General features: G+C 42.1%; 1 protein-coding gene across 1 annotated transcript; it reads left to right on the forward strand.

The window, feature by feature from the left end:
• The first annotated feature begins 329 nt into the window (after positions 1–329).
• LOC139648734 (hydroxylysine kinase-like) lies at positions 330–11,487 on the forward strand. Its single transcript, XM_071524951.1, has 4 exons — positions 330–642; positions 8,640–8,782; positions 9,900–10,080; positions 11,045–11,487. Exons 1-4 carry the CDS (start codon positions 339–341, stop codon positions 11,485–11,487), a joined length of 1,071 nt encoding a protein of 356 aa, XP_071381052.1. The 5' UTR covers positions 330–338.
• Positions 11,488–20,746: the final 9,259 nt, after the last annotated feature.

A 20,746-nucleotide genomic window follows, 5' to 3' on the forward strand; every position in this document is an offset into this window, starting at 1 on the left:
TTTTTTTTCTGGTCAATTTTACACAATATCAACTAATACAGTTATGAAAGTGATTTAAATAATACTAAAGCATCAAGAATAAAACAAAATAAACATTATATTATTATATTAACATTATATTGTCTGACCTGAAAAAAAAAAGGTGTAGGCTAAAGCCTAAGCTTATTGTGCCTACCCTTAATACTTAACAAAACATTATCCTTGCTCTACCCAAAATAGCTGTGAAACAAAACAAACAAAAAAATAAATTATAAAAATAAATATATAAATAAATAAATTTGCTAGAGAAACACAACATCATAAAACTTCTGTTGCCACGCTCTTTTCATCCAGCGTAAATGTCAGCGAATCACTCCAAACCCAACCTCAGCCTTCCTCAGGTGTCTGAGATGGTGAAGAGGCTGTTCGGGCTGACGCCGTCTCAGATCCGCCCGCTGCCCAGCTACGACGACCAGAACTTCTACGTGGCGCCGGCCGAGGGCGGCGAGTACGTGCTGAAGGTCATGAACGCGGCGGACAGTAAGAACCCCGCCCTCCTGGAGGTGCAGACCCACGCCATGGCCTTCCTCCACCAGCGGGGGCTTCCTGCTCAGACCGCCCTGCCCACCACCGAGGGACAGCTGATGAGTCTGGAAGAGATAGGTAGGAGTCCAGTCACACTGTTCAGACCTGAGGGATCAAGTTCAAGTTCAAGTTTGTTTATTGCTATAGCCCCTTATCACATTCATGTCTCTAAGGATTTTACAGAGAAAGAGCCTAACTAGATCTAAATGATCAACAGAGGTCAGATCAAGTCGGCCTCGCTTGAGTAGCAAGTCAGTCTCATGTCTTGAGGCACAAGACTCAAGTCAAGTCTCAAGTCTAAATGTAGAAACACCAAATCAAGTCAGAACAAATCAGTCCAGTATCTATTTAATATCTTAAAGAAGACTAAATATCTAGGACTTTTCAATGCAATATGGTTTTAATAGGATAAAAACTTGGTAAGAGCATCAGGAGTTTGATTTCTATAATCAGTTTCAACTTCAATAAATTCAATCATTCCATACAAATTCAGAAAACAGAATTTAAATTCACTCGTCTGGTGGAACAAATCTCTTAACTTCAATCCAAGCCATTTACAAAAACACACATCTTTTGTCAAGACTGAATCGTGGCCGGAGGGAATGCTGGCGCATACTGGCAGCCGCTCCTCCTCTCCTCTCTCCTCTCTGAGATATTTTTTAGCAACTTTGTGGTATCTACTCTCTGTGATTACCTGTTGCAGTTATTTTACGTTTTGACGCTTTTGTGATTTTTTTTTTTTTTCTTTTTAAGCCAAGTGTGTGTTAGTCTTATTTTGATCGTCTCCCGGATTGCTCCAGCTTTCTCAGTACGGAGGTTCCACAGCCTGACGCTGACCGGCTCCACACCCTGGATTCAATGGTCCCCCCCCCCCATCGTCTGTGATCGTTCACTCATTGACTTTGGGTTTATTCATTGACTTATTTTTTTCCATTGCTTGTGACTTTTTGTGTGCTTTGGAGCTTCTTTCGGTCTTGTGAAGTGACATTAGCCAACGCTAGCCAGCCTGTGGCTGACACTATCGCTCAGCACACACACACTGTGGAGCTTTTGGTTTTTACTGTGCCAACCATGATCGCATACACAGCTTTACAACTATGGAGACTTCAAAACTCTACCGTTACCATTAGTAAAGAAGCTCTGACCTGCTGTCATCTACCTGGGATTCTAAGGAACAGATTCCGTTACAGCCACAGAGGATTGCGCCGTAGCTTTGAGCTCAATGGCGGAAGCAAAACAAATCTCCACATCATTGTTGGAAACACAGCGAGACCTCTACGCACCAAACAGGACAGAAAACGTGGAGTGGATTTCAGTCTACTGCAGCCTCTACAGAGACTCCTACCCACCGTTCCATCAAACTTCAAAATAGAACTTTTTAACACACAATCCCTCACAAATAAATCCTGTTTCATACATAACCACATCTTGGACAAGAGGACCGACTTCATGTGCCTTACTGAAACCTGGCATCAGCCAGAGGTTTACTCTGTGTTAAATGAAGCCTGTCCCCCTGGCTACAGTTACCTGGAGAAAGCCCGCAGCACTGGTCGTGGTGGTGGCTTAGCTATTATACACCGAAATGAGTTGAAATTGTCCCCCCTACCTCTGCCTGAGCTGTCCTTCCTTGAATGGCTTGCACTCAAATTCAAACCCCCCTACCCCATGACAATACTTCTCATCTACCGGCCACCCAAACCAAACTCAGCCTTCATCTCAGAGATGCACGAACTTCTCACTTCACTCTGTACCACATCTGCCAATATTGTCATACTTAGAGATTTCAATATTCACGTCGACACCCCCTCTTGCCACCCTACAGCTGAGTTTCTACAATTATTGGATTGTCTCAATCTAAAACAGCATGTTGATGTCCCCACACACACCAGGGGGCACACGCTCGACCTGGTCATCACTGACTCTGCCCCCATTAGCAACCTGCTGGTGTATGATCTGGGTGTGTCTGATCACAAGGTCATTTCAATGGAGCTGCAATTTTTGTCTCACCATACCAAGCCCAAGCGCCAAATGTGTTTCAGAAACCTGAAAAACATCAACCCAGACATCTTGACTTTGGACCTCCAGCACATCTCATCTGCAAACTTTTCATCAGCTAGTGAATCGGTGGATTTTTACAATAAAACCCCGAGCAGTGTCCTGGATCTCCATGCCCCTGTGAAAACTCAAGCAGTCACCTTCTCACGCTCAGCCCCCTGGTTCACCTGCGAACTGCAGAAAATGAAGGCAGCTGGGCGTGTACTTGAGCGGCGTCTCAGAATTTCTGGGCTCACTGTTCACAGATTAGCCTATCAAGAACACCAAAAGGCCTACTCAAAGTCCCTCAGAGAAGCACGGTCACAGTTTTACTCCAGCATTATCAACAAAAGTCCTGGCAACTCCAAGCAGCTTTTCTCCACCATAAATCATCTCCTTAAGCCGCAAACTCTTTCACACTCCGAAAACACAGAGGAGCAGTGCAACAGTTTTATTGACTTTTTCAGGGCAAAAGTCGACACCATCCGCTCTTTTCTCTCCAGCTCCTCCTCTCCTGTCTCCTTCAGGATCGAATACAAAATATCTCTGCTAACGCATCAGTGCATCCACGGAAATGCCCCTCCCTACCTCACGGAACTGCTCACCGCACAAACCTCCACACGTAACCTGCGATCCAGAAATAACAACTTTCTCCATCCCCCCAGGACCAAGCTCCACACCATGGGGGATCGGGCCTTCTGCTCGGCTGCACCTCGTCTGTGGAATACTCTCCCTGACCACCTGAGGGCACCACAGACTATTGATGCTTTTAAAAGAGGCCTTTTTCCTTTGTGTGGCTTTAATGATCTTTGCTGTTGTTTAATTTTTATCGGTTTTTATGCTCCTGTTTTTTCTTTTTTCTTTTACTCTGTAGCACTTTGAGATTTGCCTCTAATGAAAAGTGCAATACAAATTGAATGTATTATTATTATTATTATTATTAAGACTTTAGAAACCTTTTCAAGTCATCAAGGTACAAGTCAAAGTCAAGTCCCAACTCACCAGAACCCAAGTCAAGTTCATTCTCAAGTCTTCTTTTCATTCAGTCAAGTCAAGTCGCAATTAAAATTGAGTCGAGTCTGACTCGAGTCCAAGTCATGTGACGCAAGTCCCCATCTCTGCTGATCAACAGTCAACCACAGAACAGAAACTGTGATGATGCCAGCTAACACATTGTGAGACAAGACGAATGTGTTGGATCTGAGAGAGATGTACTGTAGTCGGGCTGCACCATAAATCAAAAGTATTGATATAGAAATCAGAACATTGACTGCTGCCATTTCCAGTAAGCTGAAGAAAATTTCAGCAGAAAGTTGAAGAAAATTGCATCCAAATAGGCTACAACATTTTTCTCCTTGAAGTAGGGTTTAAAGATATTCACAAAAATCGAATTGCGATTATTGGACAGAATATTGTCACTGCGATTTAAACTGTGATTCATATCATCATCATCATTCATATCAAGTTTTTCTTGAAGGATTTACTGAGTTTGAGTATGATAAAAGGTTTTCACCAATATTGTACTTGGTTCATGGACCAAAGATTATCTGCAGCTAAACACCTTGTTTAGAAATCCATTTTGGACGCTCCTTTCTCTCTTGAGCAATTAATTGCAGCCTTTGCGATTTGGAAATTGCAGAAGTTCATGTTGTGATTTCGATTTTTTTTTTATTAACTGTTCAGCTGTAGCTGTGTTTCTCACAGCAGCTTGCAGTCAGTCTTTCTCTGTCAGAAATACATGAAACTCATGTTGCCTTGATTGATGTCCAAACCTGCTATGGCTTAATCCTCAGTTGATACAAGTAAAGTAGGTGTTGGTAGGAACATCCACACGCTATTATGCATGATAAATCTCTTGCGCTTATGTTTTGATAGCGAGTGGTTTTTCCTACCGCTTAAGGTTCCAAACTAATCTGAGTTGAGCCTGTAATAGACCTTGTTGAATACATGGATTTATCGCCATCTCACAGGGCAAAAGCAATAAATTAGCCTTACAAAACACTAACGGCTCTAGTGCCAGAATCACCGTCATTACAAAACCACAACAATTCATGTCGTTAAGTCAGTATGTGAATGTAATCTTTAGATGTGTTTTGAAAACGCTGTGCTGTTGGTGTGACAAGTAGTGTGTGGGTTAGGGTTAATCTTAGTGTCAGGGTTAAACTAAGCTTTCCGTGTGGTGAAGGGCTTCTTTGGTTCAGTATATGTATGTTTTAGTTCCTTCATTTGATTACACTTGTACTGCATGCTCTTACCTTTGTTTTATTCCTTTGTCTATTATCTGTATTCGATGTCTGTTTTTATTTAAATTTTTTCTTCTCATTGTATTGTAAAGCACCTTGTAACCTTGTTAATAAAGGTGCTATAAAAATAATGTTAATTATTATTATTGTTATTACAGTAGAAATGCAGCAAATAGGCAAATGACACTTTGTTGAACATCTACTTTTTGTCACTTGATAGTTCAACATTGGACTATCCAAGTAAAATATTATCACAGGTTTTGTTTTGTTCATCTTTATTAAATGATCAAACAAAAGTGAACTTTAAAATTCAACTGACAGCCTTTTCAAACTGGACTGTGCTACCTGCAGTATCAGTAGAGCTTCAGTAGAGTACTGTGGTGAGACTCATTCCCCCCTGACACCCAGCTAATCAAATCATGCATGGTGTTGTTGCAGTGCAGCTGTCTTCAAAGCACCTTTTGTATCGGGGCCGGGTTTGGGAAGCTTAAAGCTAAAAAATATGCAACTTGTGTGACATTAAAATAACAATAAATCAACATGATATCAGTCTGTGACCCTGTGTGTACATCCCTCCTGTGTATCCCAGGCTGGATCCTGTTTCGGACAACCTGTCAGGATGAGCGTCCTGTCTTTGGGTGGGAACTTGACTAACCAAACATTTCCTGCCTCAAGTTGTATACTTATAGCTGTAGATTTAAGCGATTAAAAACAGGTTGCAGAGTATTCTGGAGTGAGCCAAACAGAACAAAGTTGTCTAATATGTCAGTTACCATTGCCCATTGCCCTCTTTGCCCTTTGCCCAGTTGCCCATCACTGAAGCACTCCATCACCTTTCTAAGGCAGAAAATTACAGACGCTGGGTTCAGTCTTTGGCAGGTGTCAATCTCCATCTCCTTGGCAGTTTCCTTTTCTCAATAATATAAATAAATCAGACTTCCCTTCCTTTCCATTGGCTTTCAGACTTGGTAGAGCAAGTACATACACACTCACTGTAAAATTGCCAGCATTAATTGAACTCTGAATTTAACTCTGACTCTGTAATTTAATACTTTTAGATAGTTTTGGACTGGTCAACTCCAAATAACTCACTGAAAAATCGATACATATTAACAGTGGAAAATCTGCTGTGTTGCTGTGTGGATCCTTGAAAATCCAAGCCATGATGCCAAATCGGCATAAAAGTCATGAAATGCAACCCCATCAGAGATGCTGTCCACTGAAAAATGTGAGCAATTCGCCACATTCTTCAATAACAAAATTACTGCCATCAGACAGAACATTAGTGCCTCAAGTTCTATAAATGAACCTACCCTCCAGTTCTCCAGGAATATTACTTGTGCCATGTCTCATTTTGACCCTCTAGACCTACAACAACTAGACAATTTTGTTGGGCAGCTCAGGTCCTCCACCTGCTGCTTGGATCCTCTCCCTACCACATTTTTTAAAACTGTTTTTGACTGCTTAGCACCTGAGGTATTGGAAATGATTAACTACTCTCTTCAGTCAGGTATATTTCCTGCAGCGCTTAAAACAGCTGTCATTAAACCACTTCTGAAGAAGAGTAACCTTGATGCAACAGTTATTGCTAACTATAGGCCCATCTCCAACTTACCATTCCTCAGCAAAATACTTGAAAAAACAGTTTATTCTCAGCTTAATAACTATCTAACATCAAACAGCCTTCTAGACACTTATCAATCTGGTTTTCGATCTCACCATAGCACAGAAACAGCACTTATCAAAGTTGTGAACGATCTGCATATAAACACAGATTCCAATAAACTATCTGTTCTTGTGCTCCTGGATCTCAGTGCCGCTTTCGACACTGTTGACCATGACATTTTACTACAGAGGTTAGAAAAATGGGTCGGCCTATCCGGCGCGGTTCTAAACTGGTTCAGATCCTACCTACAGGACAGGCAGTTCTTTGTGTCCATTGGCGACTTTGCCTCGGAAAGAATGAGTATTATGTGTGGAGTACCCCAAGGTTCGATTCTTGGACCACTACTGTTTAATCTGTATATGCTCCCACTCGCACATGTCATACAGAAACACAAAGTAAACTACCATAATTATGCAGATGATTCACAACTGTACATATCCCTATCCCACGATGACCTAGATCCCATACATTCCCTAACTCAGTGTATTGATGATATTAATCTATGGATGTCACAGAACTTTTTACAACTGAACAAAGATAAAACAGAAATACTCATCTTTGGTGCAAAGGCTCAGAGACAGAAAATTGCAGCTCATCTCAGTTCTCTGTCTCTGGAGAGCAAAAGTGAAGCTAGAAATCTGGGTGTAGTCATAGACGGCGATCTAAATTTTAAGAGCCATATCAATCAACTCACAAGATCAGCCTTCTACCATCTAAAAAACATTTCAAAACTGAGGGGCTTTCTATCAAAATCAGACTCTGAGAAATTAATTCATGCATTTATAACAAGTAGACTAGACTACTGTAATGGTCTTTTCACCGGCCTCCCAAAATCAGCTGTGCGGCGACTACAGTTAATTCAAAATGCAGCTGCACACGTTCTCACCGGAACTAAAAAGTCTGAACACATTACACCGGTTCTTAGATCCCTGCATTGGCTCCCTGTCAAAACTAGAATCGATTTTAAAATTCTACTACTTGTTTACAAAGCTCTAAATGGCCTTGCACGTCAGTATATAATAGACATGCTAATTAGATACAAACCAGCAAGAACTCTCAGGTCCACAGGCAGTGGTCTTTTAACCGTCCCTCGCACTAACTCCAAAGCAGGGGATGCTGCCTTTTGTATTTATGCCCCAAGTAGATGGAACGCCCTGCCTGAGGACCTGAGAGAGGCCCCCACACTGAACACCTTTAAAACCAGGTTAAAAACCTTACTTTTCACAACAGTCTATGACTAAGTTCTTAATGTGTGTGTGTGTGTGTGTGTGTGTGTGTGTGTGTTTTGTATATTTTGACATTGGCATATTTTGCACTAACTGTCATGGTTGTGACTTTTGCTTTGTCTAGGTTTTGTATTTCTTTGTATGTTTCCCTGTCTAGTTCTTTTAGTTCTTCGTGTACCATGTTACCTGTCTGCCCCAGCTGTGTCTAATTTGTAATCACCCCCCATGTGTATATTAGTCTTGTTCCCCAGTCAGTCTTTGTCGGATCATTGTGTTATGTTTGTGTCAGTTTGTGTAGAGCTCTTGTTTTTGGATTTCCTGTGTCACCTACTATCTGTTCAATTAAACACCCAGTCTTGGGGTTTGATCACAACCTGCCTCGCCGTCCTGCGTTTGGGTCCTCACCACACCTCCCCGTGACACTAACACTTGTTGATGCATATTGCATATGCATACTGTATTGTCTTTTTATGTAAAGCACATTGTGTTGCCCTGTGTATGAAATGTGCTGTATAAATAAATTTGACTTGACTTGATATGGTATGCAGGTTTCTCATTCAGCTCCCTTTCCTACGTCAGATTCTATATCCTGTATTCTACATGCGGCTTTAGTTCAGGCACATAATACATTCTTGCCTGTTTTCCAGCTGCACACTATCCACCAGTTTTGTAAGGCACTTTTGAATTTTGAATCACTCCCATGATTTGCAGTGAGCATCATCACCTCATAGCAGATACCCATTTCAGGTGGGAGGGGTGGGTGGGGGAATTAATGAGTATTGCCCCCCCCCCCCCCCCCAATGCCCCAACAGCTATCAGTAGTGTGCCCTTGAGCAAGGCTCTATTATAATGGACAGGCTTGGAGTCAGGAAACTGTAATACTAATCCTCTCTTCGCTCTTGGCAGATTGTGGGTTCGGCTGCCAGAAGTACCTGGTGCGGCTGCTGACTTATCTGCCTGGAACAACCATTTCCAAGGTTGTTGCCTCACCACAGTTACTTTATGAAGTCGGAAAGACGGCAGCCAGGATGGACAAAGTCCTACAAGAGGTAACGCTCAGGTCATTCACAGTGTTTTATAATACCAACAAATCTGATTTAAAAATGCTTTTGGGATGTTGAAACGCTACAATATGTGAATCTTTAAAGTTTCTTATCATAAACTGTAAGATTATCATAGTTTTACAGTCAGTGGTGTTAGTTTAAAGTGATGATTCACCATGTTTATTTAATTCATTTCATGTGTTCATTATTCAAGTCAAGGCTTTATCAAGTCAAGGCTTTATTGTCCCACAAGGGGAAATTTGGTTGCAGTCAGGACCAGTCAACAAAACCGACACATTAGAAAAATGATAAAATACACTAATCTATCACTATTGGTATTGCTTAGGATTGGAGTTCATAGGTTAAGTTGTGAATTTACGAACCGTACTATTATGTCACATCATATTATGCCTTGGTTTGCATGTTTTTGTTATTTTGGAAACTAATTCAGATCTATAAAATAAAGGACAGGAATGATCTAACTTACTTCAGCTCACTGATTGGGAAACTGGACCTTTGCTTTGCTTGGGCAAAACTGGCATCTTTTACATTTAAAATACATTTCCAGGGAGGCTTTAAATAATCAATTTTCTCTGCCTGTTTTATTCTTTCTTTCTTTCTTTCTTTCTTTCTTTCTTTCTTTCTTCTTTTGCCTCAGCCTGCCCAAGGTTTCTTCCAAGTTTTCCTACAAGGTTTTTCTTGGGAGTTTTTCCTTGTGTGCATTTAGGGCCTGAGGCTGGGGTGCCGGGTAGGTTACGCTATGTAGAATAGGAAGATTGTTTGTCTTGCTAAATCTGCTCTTGCCTACCTGTGTTTTTTTGCTATGTTTGTCCTACATAACTTTGTTCACCACGTGTCTAGTTAGACCTAGCTAGACACATTCTATGTAAAGTCCTCTGAGACATGCTTGTGACAAGGGGCTATATAAATAAACTTGACTTGACTGACTTGACTTTTTTTATCCCTGTTTTTAATTCATGTCTGACATTTTTATTGTTGATTGTACTGGCTTTGAAAAGTGCTACAAAAAGTTTACTCTTCTTCCTTTTCCTTCCTTTGTTCTTCTGCTTTTCTTCTTCATTCTTCTTCTTCTCATTATCATCATCGTCGTTATCTTGCCCAGCTGGAACACCCTCACCTGAGCGTGCTGCAGAGAGAGAAGTTCATGTGGAGTCTGTCCAGTATTCCCCTCCTGGAGCCGTTCGTCTGTCTGATGGACGGAGAGCCTGTCCAGGAGGCTGTGAAGTCCGTCATACAGCAATACAAGACCTCTGTGGCCCCCAAATGCTCCAGTTTCCGCAAGTGTGAGTGTAATATTTACTCATCAGATTCTCTCCTGGATACTTTTAAGTTGTCTTTGAGTTTTGCTGGTTATTTGGTACACTGACATTCATTTTTTATTTATTTTTTGTCCTCCAGGAAAGAAGACATCTCTGGCAAAAGCTACATTATATTCATGCCAGAGATGGTATACTAGAAGCAGAAAGAATTTAATTTTCTTTATTGGAAGAATACATGTGCAGGAATTTGTTTTGGTAGCTTTGGTGCCGAAGATCATTTACTATCATCTGATATATTGACATTCTTAAAAGGGTTGTTCAAACTAAACTCAGTATGGTATTCAGATTTGTCAACAGTGCGGCCCCCAAGGCACCTTTCAAGTTACTTTGTATATATCAGAGATGTCCGTAACTATAATACAAGACCTCTAACTTGGAGGTTTTTAGGTACAAGAGTAATTCTGGTAAAAATACACTTTTATATACAGGTGCTTTGGAGTGGAACAAACTGCCTCAATAAATCAAAGCAGTTCAGTCTCATCATACCTTTAAGACCAAAGTCAAGGAGTGGATGATGAGCATCTCTTCAAATTAAAAGCTTTGACTGGACATGAGAAGAGCTTGTCAGGGAAGAGTGAACTCTTTGAATTCTTCTTATTATTTTTCATTATTGTTTGTTTTTCTGTTTGCCTATTCTGCATGTGCTCAATGTTTACATGTTTGTTTAATGTGCGCTGGCCATACTGCTTCCTGCCTTCTAATTTCTTGTGTGTTTTTTCATGTTCATGTATGCTTTTTTTCAGGATTACCCTGATTCACATTTATACATTTGCACATTTACACCCAATGTCAGTTGTTTAGGGAGTGGGGAGCATTACACATTTCCCTGCCATGATTCTCATTGTGAAACTGCATATATAATTGAATGTATAAGTGTTTATTTTGTTTTCCCACATGCGAAGCATGTAATATTTATCTCCTGTCTTAGGCATTAATCATGGCGACTTCAATGACCTCAATATGCTGGTGCAACCCGACAAGACTAACGGCCACAGCATCTCTGGTATCCTTGACTTTGGGGATATGAACAGCGGCTATTACATCCACGAGCTCGCCATCACCATCATGTACATGATGATTGAGCACCCTGAGCCCACGCAGGTGGGTGGGCCCGTCCTGGCGGGCTGGGAGAGCGTCATCCCCCTCAACGAGGCGGAGAAGGACGCCCTCTACCTGCTGGTGCTGTCCCGCTTCTGCCAGTCGCTGGTTTTGGCTCGGCGCGCCGTGTCCCTACATCCTGAAAATGAGGAGTATCTGATGATCACGGCCAAGACGGGCATTCGCCTTCTTCTCCAGCTGTGGAAACTGGGAAAGGAGGAAGTGGAGAGGATTTGGTTCCAGAGTGCTGCTCAGTATGCTGAGAGGAAATGAGGAATGCTCCTCACAGATGGTTGCGATACATAATAAAGTGCAGGATGAGTCATCAACAGAAAATGTGCTGTTTACTAGAAAGAGACTGTTCATTTTGATTAGATTTTTTGGTAACACTTTGTATGAAGCCTGTGTCTATAATACATTATAATCATACTTATAATGCATTATGATGGCATTATAATGTGTTATAAGTATAGTTATAATCATGCATAGACAGTTATAATGTTTTATAACATTATAAACACATTACTTACAATCTGCTATAAAGCTTTTTCATTACCACTTAAATGAAAAAGCTTTATAACAGATTATGAGTAGTCAAGTCAAGTCAAATTTATTTATACAGCACATTTCATACACAGGGCAACACAATGTGCTTTACATAAAAAGACAATACAGTATGCATATGCAATATGCATCAACAAGTGTTAGTGCAGTTACACAAGAATCAGTGCAGAATATGCCAATGTCAAAATATACAAAACACACACACACAGACTCACACACACACACACACACACACACACATACACATTAAGAACTTAGCCATAGATTGTTGTGAAAAGAAAGGTTTTTAACCTGGTTTTAAAGGTGGTCAGTGTGGGGGCCTCTCTCAGGTCCTCAGGCAGGGCGTTCCATCTACTTGGGGCATAAATACAAAAGGCAGCATCCCCTGCTTTGGAGTTAGTACGAGGGACGGTTAAAAGACCACTGCCTGTGGACCTGAGAGTTCTTGCTGGTTTGTATCTACTTAGCATGTCTGCTATATACTGAGGTGCAAGGCCATTTAGAGCTTTGTAAACAAGTAGTAGAATTTTAAAATCGATTCTAGTTTTGACAGGGAGCCAATGCAGGGATCTAAGAACCGGTGTAATGTGTTCAGACTTTTTAGTTCCGGTGAGAACGCGTGCAGCTGCATTTTGAATTAACTGTAGTCGCCGCACAGCTGATTTTGGGAGGCCGGTGAAAAGACCATTACAGTAGTCTAGTCTACTTGTTATAAATGCATGAATTAATTTCTCAGAGTCTGATTTTGATAGAAAGCCCCTCAGTTTTGAAATGTTTTTTAGATGGTAGAAGGCTGATCTTGTGAGTTGATTGATATGGCTCTTAAAATTTAGATCGCCGTCTATGATTACACCCAGATTTCTAGCTTCACTTTTGCTCTCCAGAGACAGAGAACTGAGATGAGCTGCAATTTTCTGTCTCTGAGCCTTTGCACCAAAGATGAGTATTTTGTCTTTGTTCAGTTGTAAAAAGTTCTGTGACATCCATAGATTAATATCATCAATACACTGAGTTAGGGAATGTATGGGATCTAGGTCCTCGTGGGACAGGGATATGTACAGTTGTGAATCATCTGCATAATTATGGTAGTTTATTTTGTGCTTCTGTATGACATGTGCGAGTGGGAGCATATAGAGATTAAACAGTAGTGGTCCAAGAATCGAACCTTGGGGTACTCCACACATAATACTCACTCTTTCCGAGGCAAAGTCACCAATGGACACAAAGAACTGCCTGTCCTGTAGGTAGGATCTGAACCAGTTTAGAACCGGGCCGGATAGGCCGACCCATTTTTCTAACCTCTGTAGTAAAATGTCATGGTCAACAGTGTCGAAAGCGGCACTGAGATCCAGAAGCACAAGAACAGATAGTTTATTGGAGTCTGTGTTTATATGCAGATCATTCACAACTTTGATAAGTGCTGTTTCTGTGCTATGGTGGGATCGAAAACCAGATTGATAAGTGTCTAGAAGGCTGTTTGATGTTAGATAGTTATTAAGCTGAGAATAAACTGTTTTTTCAAGTATTTTGCTGAGGAAAGGTAAGTTGGAGATGGGCCTGTAGTTAGCAATAACTGTTGCATCAAGGTTACTCTTCTTCAGAAGTGGTTTAATGACAGCTGTTTTAAGCGCTGCAGGAAATATACCTGACTGAAGAGAGCAGTTAATCATTTCCAATACCTCAGGTGCTAAGCAGTCAAAAACAGTTTTAAAAAATGTGGTAGGGAGAGGATCCAAGCAGCAGGTGGAGGACCTGAGCTGCCCAACAAAATTGTCTAGTTGTTGTAGGTCTAGAGGGTCAAAATGAGACATGGCACAAGTAATATTCCTGGAGAACTGGAGGGTAGGTTCATTTATAGAACTTGAGGCACTAATGTTCTGTCTGATGGCAGTAATTTTGTTATTGAAGAATGTGGCGAATTGCTCACATTTTTTAGTGGACAGCATCTCTGATGGGGTTGGACAAGGTGGATTAATAAGTCGATCAACAGTAGAGAAGAGCACTTTACTATTGTTGATATTTTCATTAATGATTTTAGAGAAGAAGGATTCTCTGGCCTGTTTAATTTCTTTGTTGTAGTAACTCAGTCTATCCTTGTAGATTTCATAGTGAACCTGAAGTTTTGTCTTTCTCCACTGTCGTTCTGCCTGGCGACACTTTCTCTTAAACTGCCTAACAACCACTCCATTTCTCCAGGGGGCTTTTTGTTGTTTTATGTTTTTAGTTTTAACAGGTGCAATGCTGTCAATGATATTTCGTACTTTTGAGTTGAAGTTGTTCACAGGATCCTCAGTTGGTGATGCCATGAACAACGGTAACTCATTTACAGTTTTCTTAAAGGTTTCAATTGTGTTATTATCAATGGTACGTTTTTTGATTGTTCGAGTACTCTTCTGTTGTACAGGAAAAGCAGACACATCAAAAAATATGCAACAGTGATCTGAGATAGCAACATCCATGACACAGGGTACGGAAATATTAAGTCCTTTTGATATGACCAAGTCCAGAGTATGCCCCTTATTGTGGGTGGGGCCAGAAACATGCTGAGTGAGGTCAAATGCCTCCAGTAGGCTAATTAAGTTTCTGGCATCAGGGTCTGTTTGATTGTCAACGTGAATATTAAAATCACCTGAGATAATTAAACAATCGTAGTCAGTGGAGACCTTGGACAGTAGCTCAGAGAGTTCATCAAGAAAGCCACATTTAGATTTTGGTGGCCGATAGACAGTAATTATTAAAATCGCAGCACTACAGTGTATAGATACAGCAAGGTATTCAAAAGACATGAATTCCCCGAGGGAGATTTCCTTGCAGTTATATATATCAGAGAAGACAGTAGCTGTTCCACCGCCCCTCTTATCAGATCTAGTGGTATGGATGAACTTGAAGTTAGGAGGTGCAGTCTCAATGAGCGCGACTGCGCCATTTCTATCCAGCCAGGTCTCGGTCAGTAGGGTGAAGTCTAGGTCATGTGTACTTATAAGATCATTAACTAAAAATGACTTATTCGTTAGCGACCTGACGTTTAATAAAGCCATTTTTATTGTTCGAGGTGCATGGCTTTGTGGGGGACTGATAATTGGAGTCCGAACCAGTAATAAATTGTTTAGATTCCTGTATGTTACAGAGAGATTACGGGGTCTGTGTCTATGACTTATAATTACAGGAATTTGTGTAGCAGAGTGACAGTCATTAGTATAATGAATCGGACTCACCAAACATCAGTTTCGTAGTGCGTTGGAGGAGTTTAATGCAAGTTCCATGTTCATGGCGAGAAGACGTGATCCGTGAGAGTTTGGATGTACTCCATCGTGTCTGAAGAGGTATGGGCGGTTGAAGAGGGTAATAAAGTTGTCTACAAACGGTACGCTGAGCGAGCAGCAGTATCCCTTGAGCCATGTATGAAGTTGACGGACACGGCTGAATTTGACGTCTCCAAAGCTGGGACAGGGCAGTGGGCCGGAGATGATGAACCGGCGGTCTGATTGTAAAAGGCTGTCAATAAGGTTCGTGAAGTCGTCTTTAAGTGTCTCCGACTGTTTATTCCGGAGGTCGTTAATTCCCACATGGATGATAACGGTTGAAGCAGATGGGTTTTGATCCAGCAGCTGTGGGATTTTGGAGTCTATATCCTGGACTCGGGCACCCGGGTAGCAGAAGGAGTAATGTTATAAAACAATATAACTGTCTATGCATGATTATAACTATACTTATAACACATTATAATGCCATCATAATGCATTATAAGTATGATTATAATGTATTATAGACACAGGCTTCATAGAAAGTGCTACGTTTTTGGTACTAGAAATCAATATGTTTTGTCATTTTTGGTACTGTATTGGTGAAAAGATGAACACTAAGTCCAGCAACATGGGCAAAAAGTGAAAAAAAAAAAAAATTCATTTCATTAGGTCTTTAATCTGCATAAGGTACTCCAACGTCATATTTGTACTGTTTTTAATTCATCTATATGCACGTTACGGTACACTGCCAAGCAAACAATTTTAAATCTTTTAAAAAAAGATTTTTAACCTTGTGCTGAGCGTACATGCTCTTTGTATCTGTATCTGTATTGTATCAAATACAGGTGCAGCCTGTATTTGCTGGCTGCTGGGGTTAAAGTGCCTTGAATTAGGGCTTTTTAATGGTTGTTGAGGGATGGTAGTGATTTTTCTATTCACTTCGCCCACCAACAAATGCAGTAAACGCAGAGGAATTATGTGTTGGTGGCAATGATATAGAGACACGCTGACTACTTGCATAGTTGTTATGCAATATTACACAACACTGTGTAATCTTAACCTTAACCTCTGAACTCGGGCATTATATAGGATGATAAGACTGCATGTGTTGTTACATAAGTGCCTCAAGTTGTCCGTCTCTTCACACTTAGAAGACAAAAACTACATTCAATTCACGCCAGGGATGGTATGCTAGAAGCAGAAAAAACTTTATTTTCTTTATTGGAAAAATAAATGTACAGGAATTTGTCTGCTTTGGTGCAGAAACCCATGATGAGTGTTGCCTCTGGACCTACATCTGTCCTCTGACGTTCGTATTAATCCTGACAGTCTAAATAATACCCTAATTTCCTCTCTTGCCTCTGTACTCTGTTTTCCTTGGGGTGAAAAAACGCTCCAACAATTTCTTGCAACAGTTTGTAACTAATAAATGTTGAGATGAGCAGGATAGCCTAGTAGTTGGAGATTGTTCTGTACCGGAAAGGTCCTGGAAGGTTTGATCCTTCATCATGCAAAGTATCCATCCATCCATCTACAGCTCTAAAACCCACAAATCTGATGTACAGAATGATGTTATTAACATTGCCATTGACAAATGTCATACTCAGGGATCAGTAGAGAATCAAATAAAATCTCAGACTACGGGTCAGGTCATGTGTTAACTAAGTCACTGTGACTTAGGGTGAACTAGGCTCAGATTAGCACATCTATTGTATGATTCTTCATGCATACAGGTTCCTGTATCTCTGTTATCTCATTCATATTGTCATTAAACAAAAGCACATGTCTTTAAAGAGTCTGGTGCTCTTCTTTAAAAATGGTGTGTGTGTGTGTGTAACCTAAAACTACTCACATATGCAGTCACATTTTTAAACCCAGTCACATTGATGAGCCGTTGAATCTTCCTATCCTCTTCCAAAACTTTTCCATGTACACTGGACTGTATCCTGTCTGAATGAATTTGTTAGAAATAATCAATACCTCATAATCAACTGGCTCTGTTCCAAACTAATTAAAGAAGAAAGAAACAGTAGTCTCTCTCTTGTAATGTAGACACGACTCTTGCCAATCAAAACATGACTTGAGCAGTAGGAAAAGCATTATTGCAGGAATACAGACAGTTGTCCGCTGTCTGTTAACTTGTTTATGAGTTGAACATTTGTCTGAGGAGGCAAAAATCCAATTTGGTGTTTGAGGTGTATACATGCATAAAACATGCTGCTGTTGAATTCAAACTTCACATCCTCAAAATGTCAACTTTTCAGGAGTTAAGATAAACAGACCATGGATTTTTGAACATTTATCATTTTTGAATGGGATTCATGGGCCACAGGGTCATAAAACTTGCTCTAAAGAAACAAGTCAACCTTCAAGTAAAACCTTAAAAAACACCAACACTGGAGTTATGACGCATTTCCGTGTCAAGTGATTTGCAGAGAAGGAATTTATTGAGTAATGGTTCCCCATAGAACAACTGAGGCAAAGAGTTATACGATTCTTGACACATACAGGCCTCCATGTCAATGAGGCTACAGACACACACTGCTCCTTGCTAGCCGCCTCTCTAAACAATCTCTGCCCACTCTCATCCAAACCTGCTCGTAACACCACCCCTAGTCCATGGCTCACCGGTGTCATCAGAGAGCAACGAGCGGGGCTCAGAGCAGCCGAGAGAAAATGGCGCCAATCCAGAGATCCCACTGACCTCAGTGACTATCAGACTCTCCTATCTGCGTTCTCCTCCCATCTAAAAAGTGCCAAGACCACTTATTATCAGGAGAAAATCAGCAGCGCCAAAGACGCTCAGAAATTATTTTCAGCATTTAACTCACTCGTCAACCCTCCACCACCTCCAGCCTCAACTTTGCTCACTACTGACCACTTCGCATCCTTCTTTACTGATAAGGTTTCTACCATCTAATCAGTTCTCTGAGCCTGACCAACTCAGTATGCTGCCGCCAGCTAACAGGCCCTCACTCCTCTCATTTTCCCATCTCACCGAGGAGCAAGTCTCCAAACTTCTGCTTGACTCTCGTACCACTACCTGTCTGTTGGACCCCATACCCTCCAACCTCCTGCAAGCCATTTCGCCCACACTTATCCCTGCAGTCACGCACATCATCAACTCCTCACTTACAACGGGTGTGTTCCCCACTGCTTTTAAGCAAGCCCGGGTTACCCCGCTGCTAAAGAAACCTACGCTCAACCCATCTCAGGTTGAAAATTACAGGCCAGTTTCATTCCTCACCTTCCTTTCCAAGACACTTGAGCGCACAGTCTTTAATCAAGTCTCTGAATTCCTCTCTGAGAACAACCTGTATGATCCTAACCAGTCTGGCTTCAAACGCGGACACTCTACCGAGACTGCGCTCTTGTCTGTAGTGGAAACACTGCGATCAGCTAGAGCTGCCGGTCAGTCCTCTGTTCTAATGTTGCATGACCTATCGGCTGCCTTTGACACGGTTAACCACCAAATCCTCCTCTCCACACTCGCTGAGCTTGGCTTCTCTCCGCTGGTTTGAGTCCTACCTCTCAGGGAGATCCTTTAGAGTGTCTTGGAGAGGGGAAGGGGAAGGCCAACTTTAACAACATGAAGTCTGATTTTCTGCGTTGGGGTAGTTTACCCTTGTCACTGGCAGGGAGAGTGCAGTGTATTAAAATGAACATCCTCCCCAAGTTTTTGTATGTATTTCAGTGTCTCCCCCTCTTTTTACCCAGATCATTTTTTAGATCTATAGACCAAGCTATGTCTAATTTTATTTGGAGTAGTAAAGTTCCCAGAATTAGTAAAAATCTTTTGCAAAGACCTAGATCTGGAGGTGGTCTTGCTTTTTTGGCTACATGCTCCTGACACCGATTGGTGCATTCTAGAAGCACAATCCTGCCGATCTTCCTCTTTGCCTGCGTTAGTCTTCTCATCCCTACCTATATCTCCCTCCCGCCACTCATCCAACCCTCTAGTGCTCTCAACATTAAAGATTTGGATTCAATACCGCTGTCATTTTAAATTCCACTCAGCATCAACACGAGCCCCCATTAACAATAATCACCTGTTCATACCCTCCATTTTAGATTCTACGTTTACTCAATGGAGTCATTTAGGTCTAAATTGTTCCAAGACACTTGAGCGCACAGTCTTTAATCAAGTCTCTGAATTCCTCTCTGAGAACAACCTGTATGATCCTAACCAGTCTGGCTTCAAACGCGGACACTCTACCGAGACTGCGCTCTTGTCTGTAGTGGAAACACTGCGATCAGCTAGAGCTGCCGGTCAGTCCTCTGTTCTAATGTTGCATGACCTATCGGCTGCCTTTGACACGGTTAACCACCAAATCCTCCTCTCCACACTCGCTGAGCTTGGCTTCTCTCCGCTGGTTTGAGTCCTACCTCTCAGGGAGATCCTTTAGAGTGTCTTGGAGAGGGGAAGTGTCTAAATCAACAACTCGTGCAAAATGCTGCCGCCAGAATACTAACCAGAACAAGAGAATTTGACCACATTACTTCAATCCTAACCTTCCTTCACTGGCTCCCAATTCAAGCCAGATCTGACTTTAAGGTGCTTCTGTTATCTTATAAATCGTTACATGGGCTTGCACCATCATATCTATCCGACCTCATCATCCCTTATATTCCCCCTCGTGCCCTCTGATCGCAGGACGCTGGCTACCTGACTGTCCCTAGAATCAAGAAAAAATCAGCAGGCAGTAGAGCGTTCTCCTACCGAGCTCCCTATCTCTGGAACCAGCTGCCTCTTACAGTCAGGGAAGCTAATTCTGTTGAAATCTTCAACTCTAGACTCAAAACCTATTTATATACTCGCAATCATATGACCCACCTTAGCACCCTTGGCTTGGGTTCGACACAGTCTATTCTCTTACCCTAGCCTAGACAGTATTTATGTAGAAATTTGCCTTTGGGAACATAGCATAGGCCTGCCTCCTGGTACACTGAGTCCAATCACTTTCTATCTCATGTCTGTACGAGCGTGTCTGTGCCCAAATACGTCTGGGTTTTGTGCTGCTTCTGCATAGCTGTGTGCATGTGTGTGTGTGTGTGTGTGTGTGTTTTTCGCCAACCTTTCTCAGATTCCCGTGCAGTCTTCTAGCTGTCAGCAGACGGGTACTGCCCCGGCTCTGATGGTCGTCGGTGCTGGCCTTAGTCCCATCCCTGATGCTGCTCCCACCTGGATGTCTCTCTCTCCGTGTTTTCATTGTCTTTGTGTGCACCTGTCTCTCCCCCCTTTCTCAGACTCCGGTGCAGTGCAATGGTCGCCAGTGCTAGCCTTAGTCCCATCCCTGCTGCTGCTCCGACCTGACGTGCTCTTACTCCGTGTGTTCTGTGTGCAGCTGTCTTCTCTCCCCTTCCCCAGACTCCGATCCAGTGTTCCACCTGCCAGTGGACAGGTGCTGCTCCGGCCTGGCGGTCGTCGGCGCCGGCCTTGGTCTTGCTCCCACCTAACGTGTCTCCCTTGTGTTCTTTTGCTGTTGTTTTCTCCCCTTCCTCTCTCCCCTTTTCAGACTCCGGTGCAGTTCAGTGGCCGTCGGCGCCAGCTTCGGTGCTATCCCTGATGCTGCTCCCACTTATCGTGTCTCTGACCCTGTGTGTTCTGTGTGCAGCTGTTTTCTCCCCTTCCTCTGTACTTGCGTGTGTGTCTGGGTGTATGTGTGTCTGGTTGTGTTGTGTGTGTGTACGCGGCCTCGTGTCCTCTCTCTCGCTCCTCTCTC

Source organism: Centroberyx affinis, unplaced genomic scaffold (genome assembly GCF_046629955.1).
Source record: "Centroberyx affinis isolate AG114_WGS23_722 - 3 ecotype Tasmania unplaced genomic scaffold, CSIRO-AGI_Caff_v1 ptg001252l_1, whole genome shotgun sequence".
NCBI classification, from domain to species: domain Eukaryota; kingdom Metazoa; phylum Chordata; class Actinopteri; order Beryciformes; family Berycidae; genus Centroberyx; species Centroberyx affinis.

Excerpts from the sequence above, each read along its gene's own strand:
- LOC139648734 (XM_071524951.1), top strand. The coding sequence starts at position 339 with ATGTCAGCGAATCACTCCAAACCCAACCTCAGCCTTCCTCAGGTGTCT. Across the intron at positions 8,783-9,899 it reads TGGACAAAGTCCTACAAGAG|CTGGAACACCCTCACCTGAG; the intron begins GTAACGCTCAGG and ends TATCTTGCCCAG. Across the intron at positions 10,081-11,044 it reads ATGCTCCAGTTTCCGCAAGT|GCATTAATCATGGCGACTTC; the intron begins GTGAGTGTAATA and ends CTCCTGTCTTAG.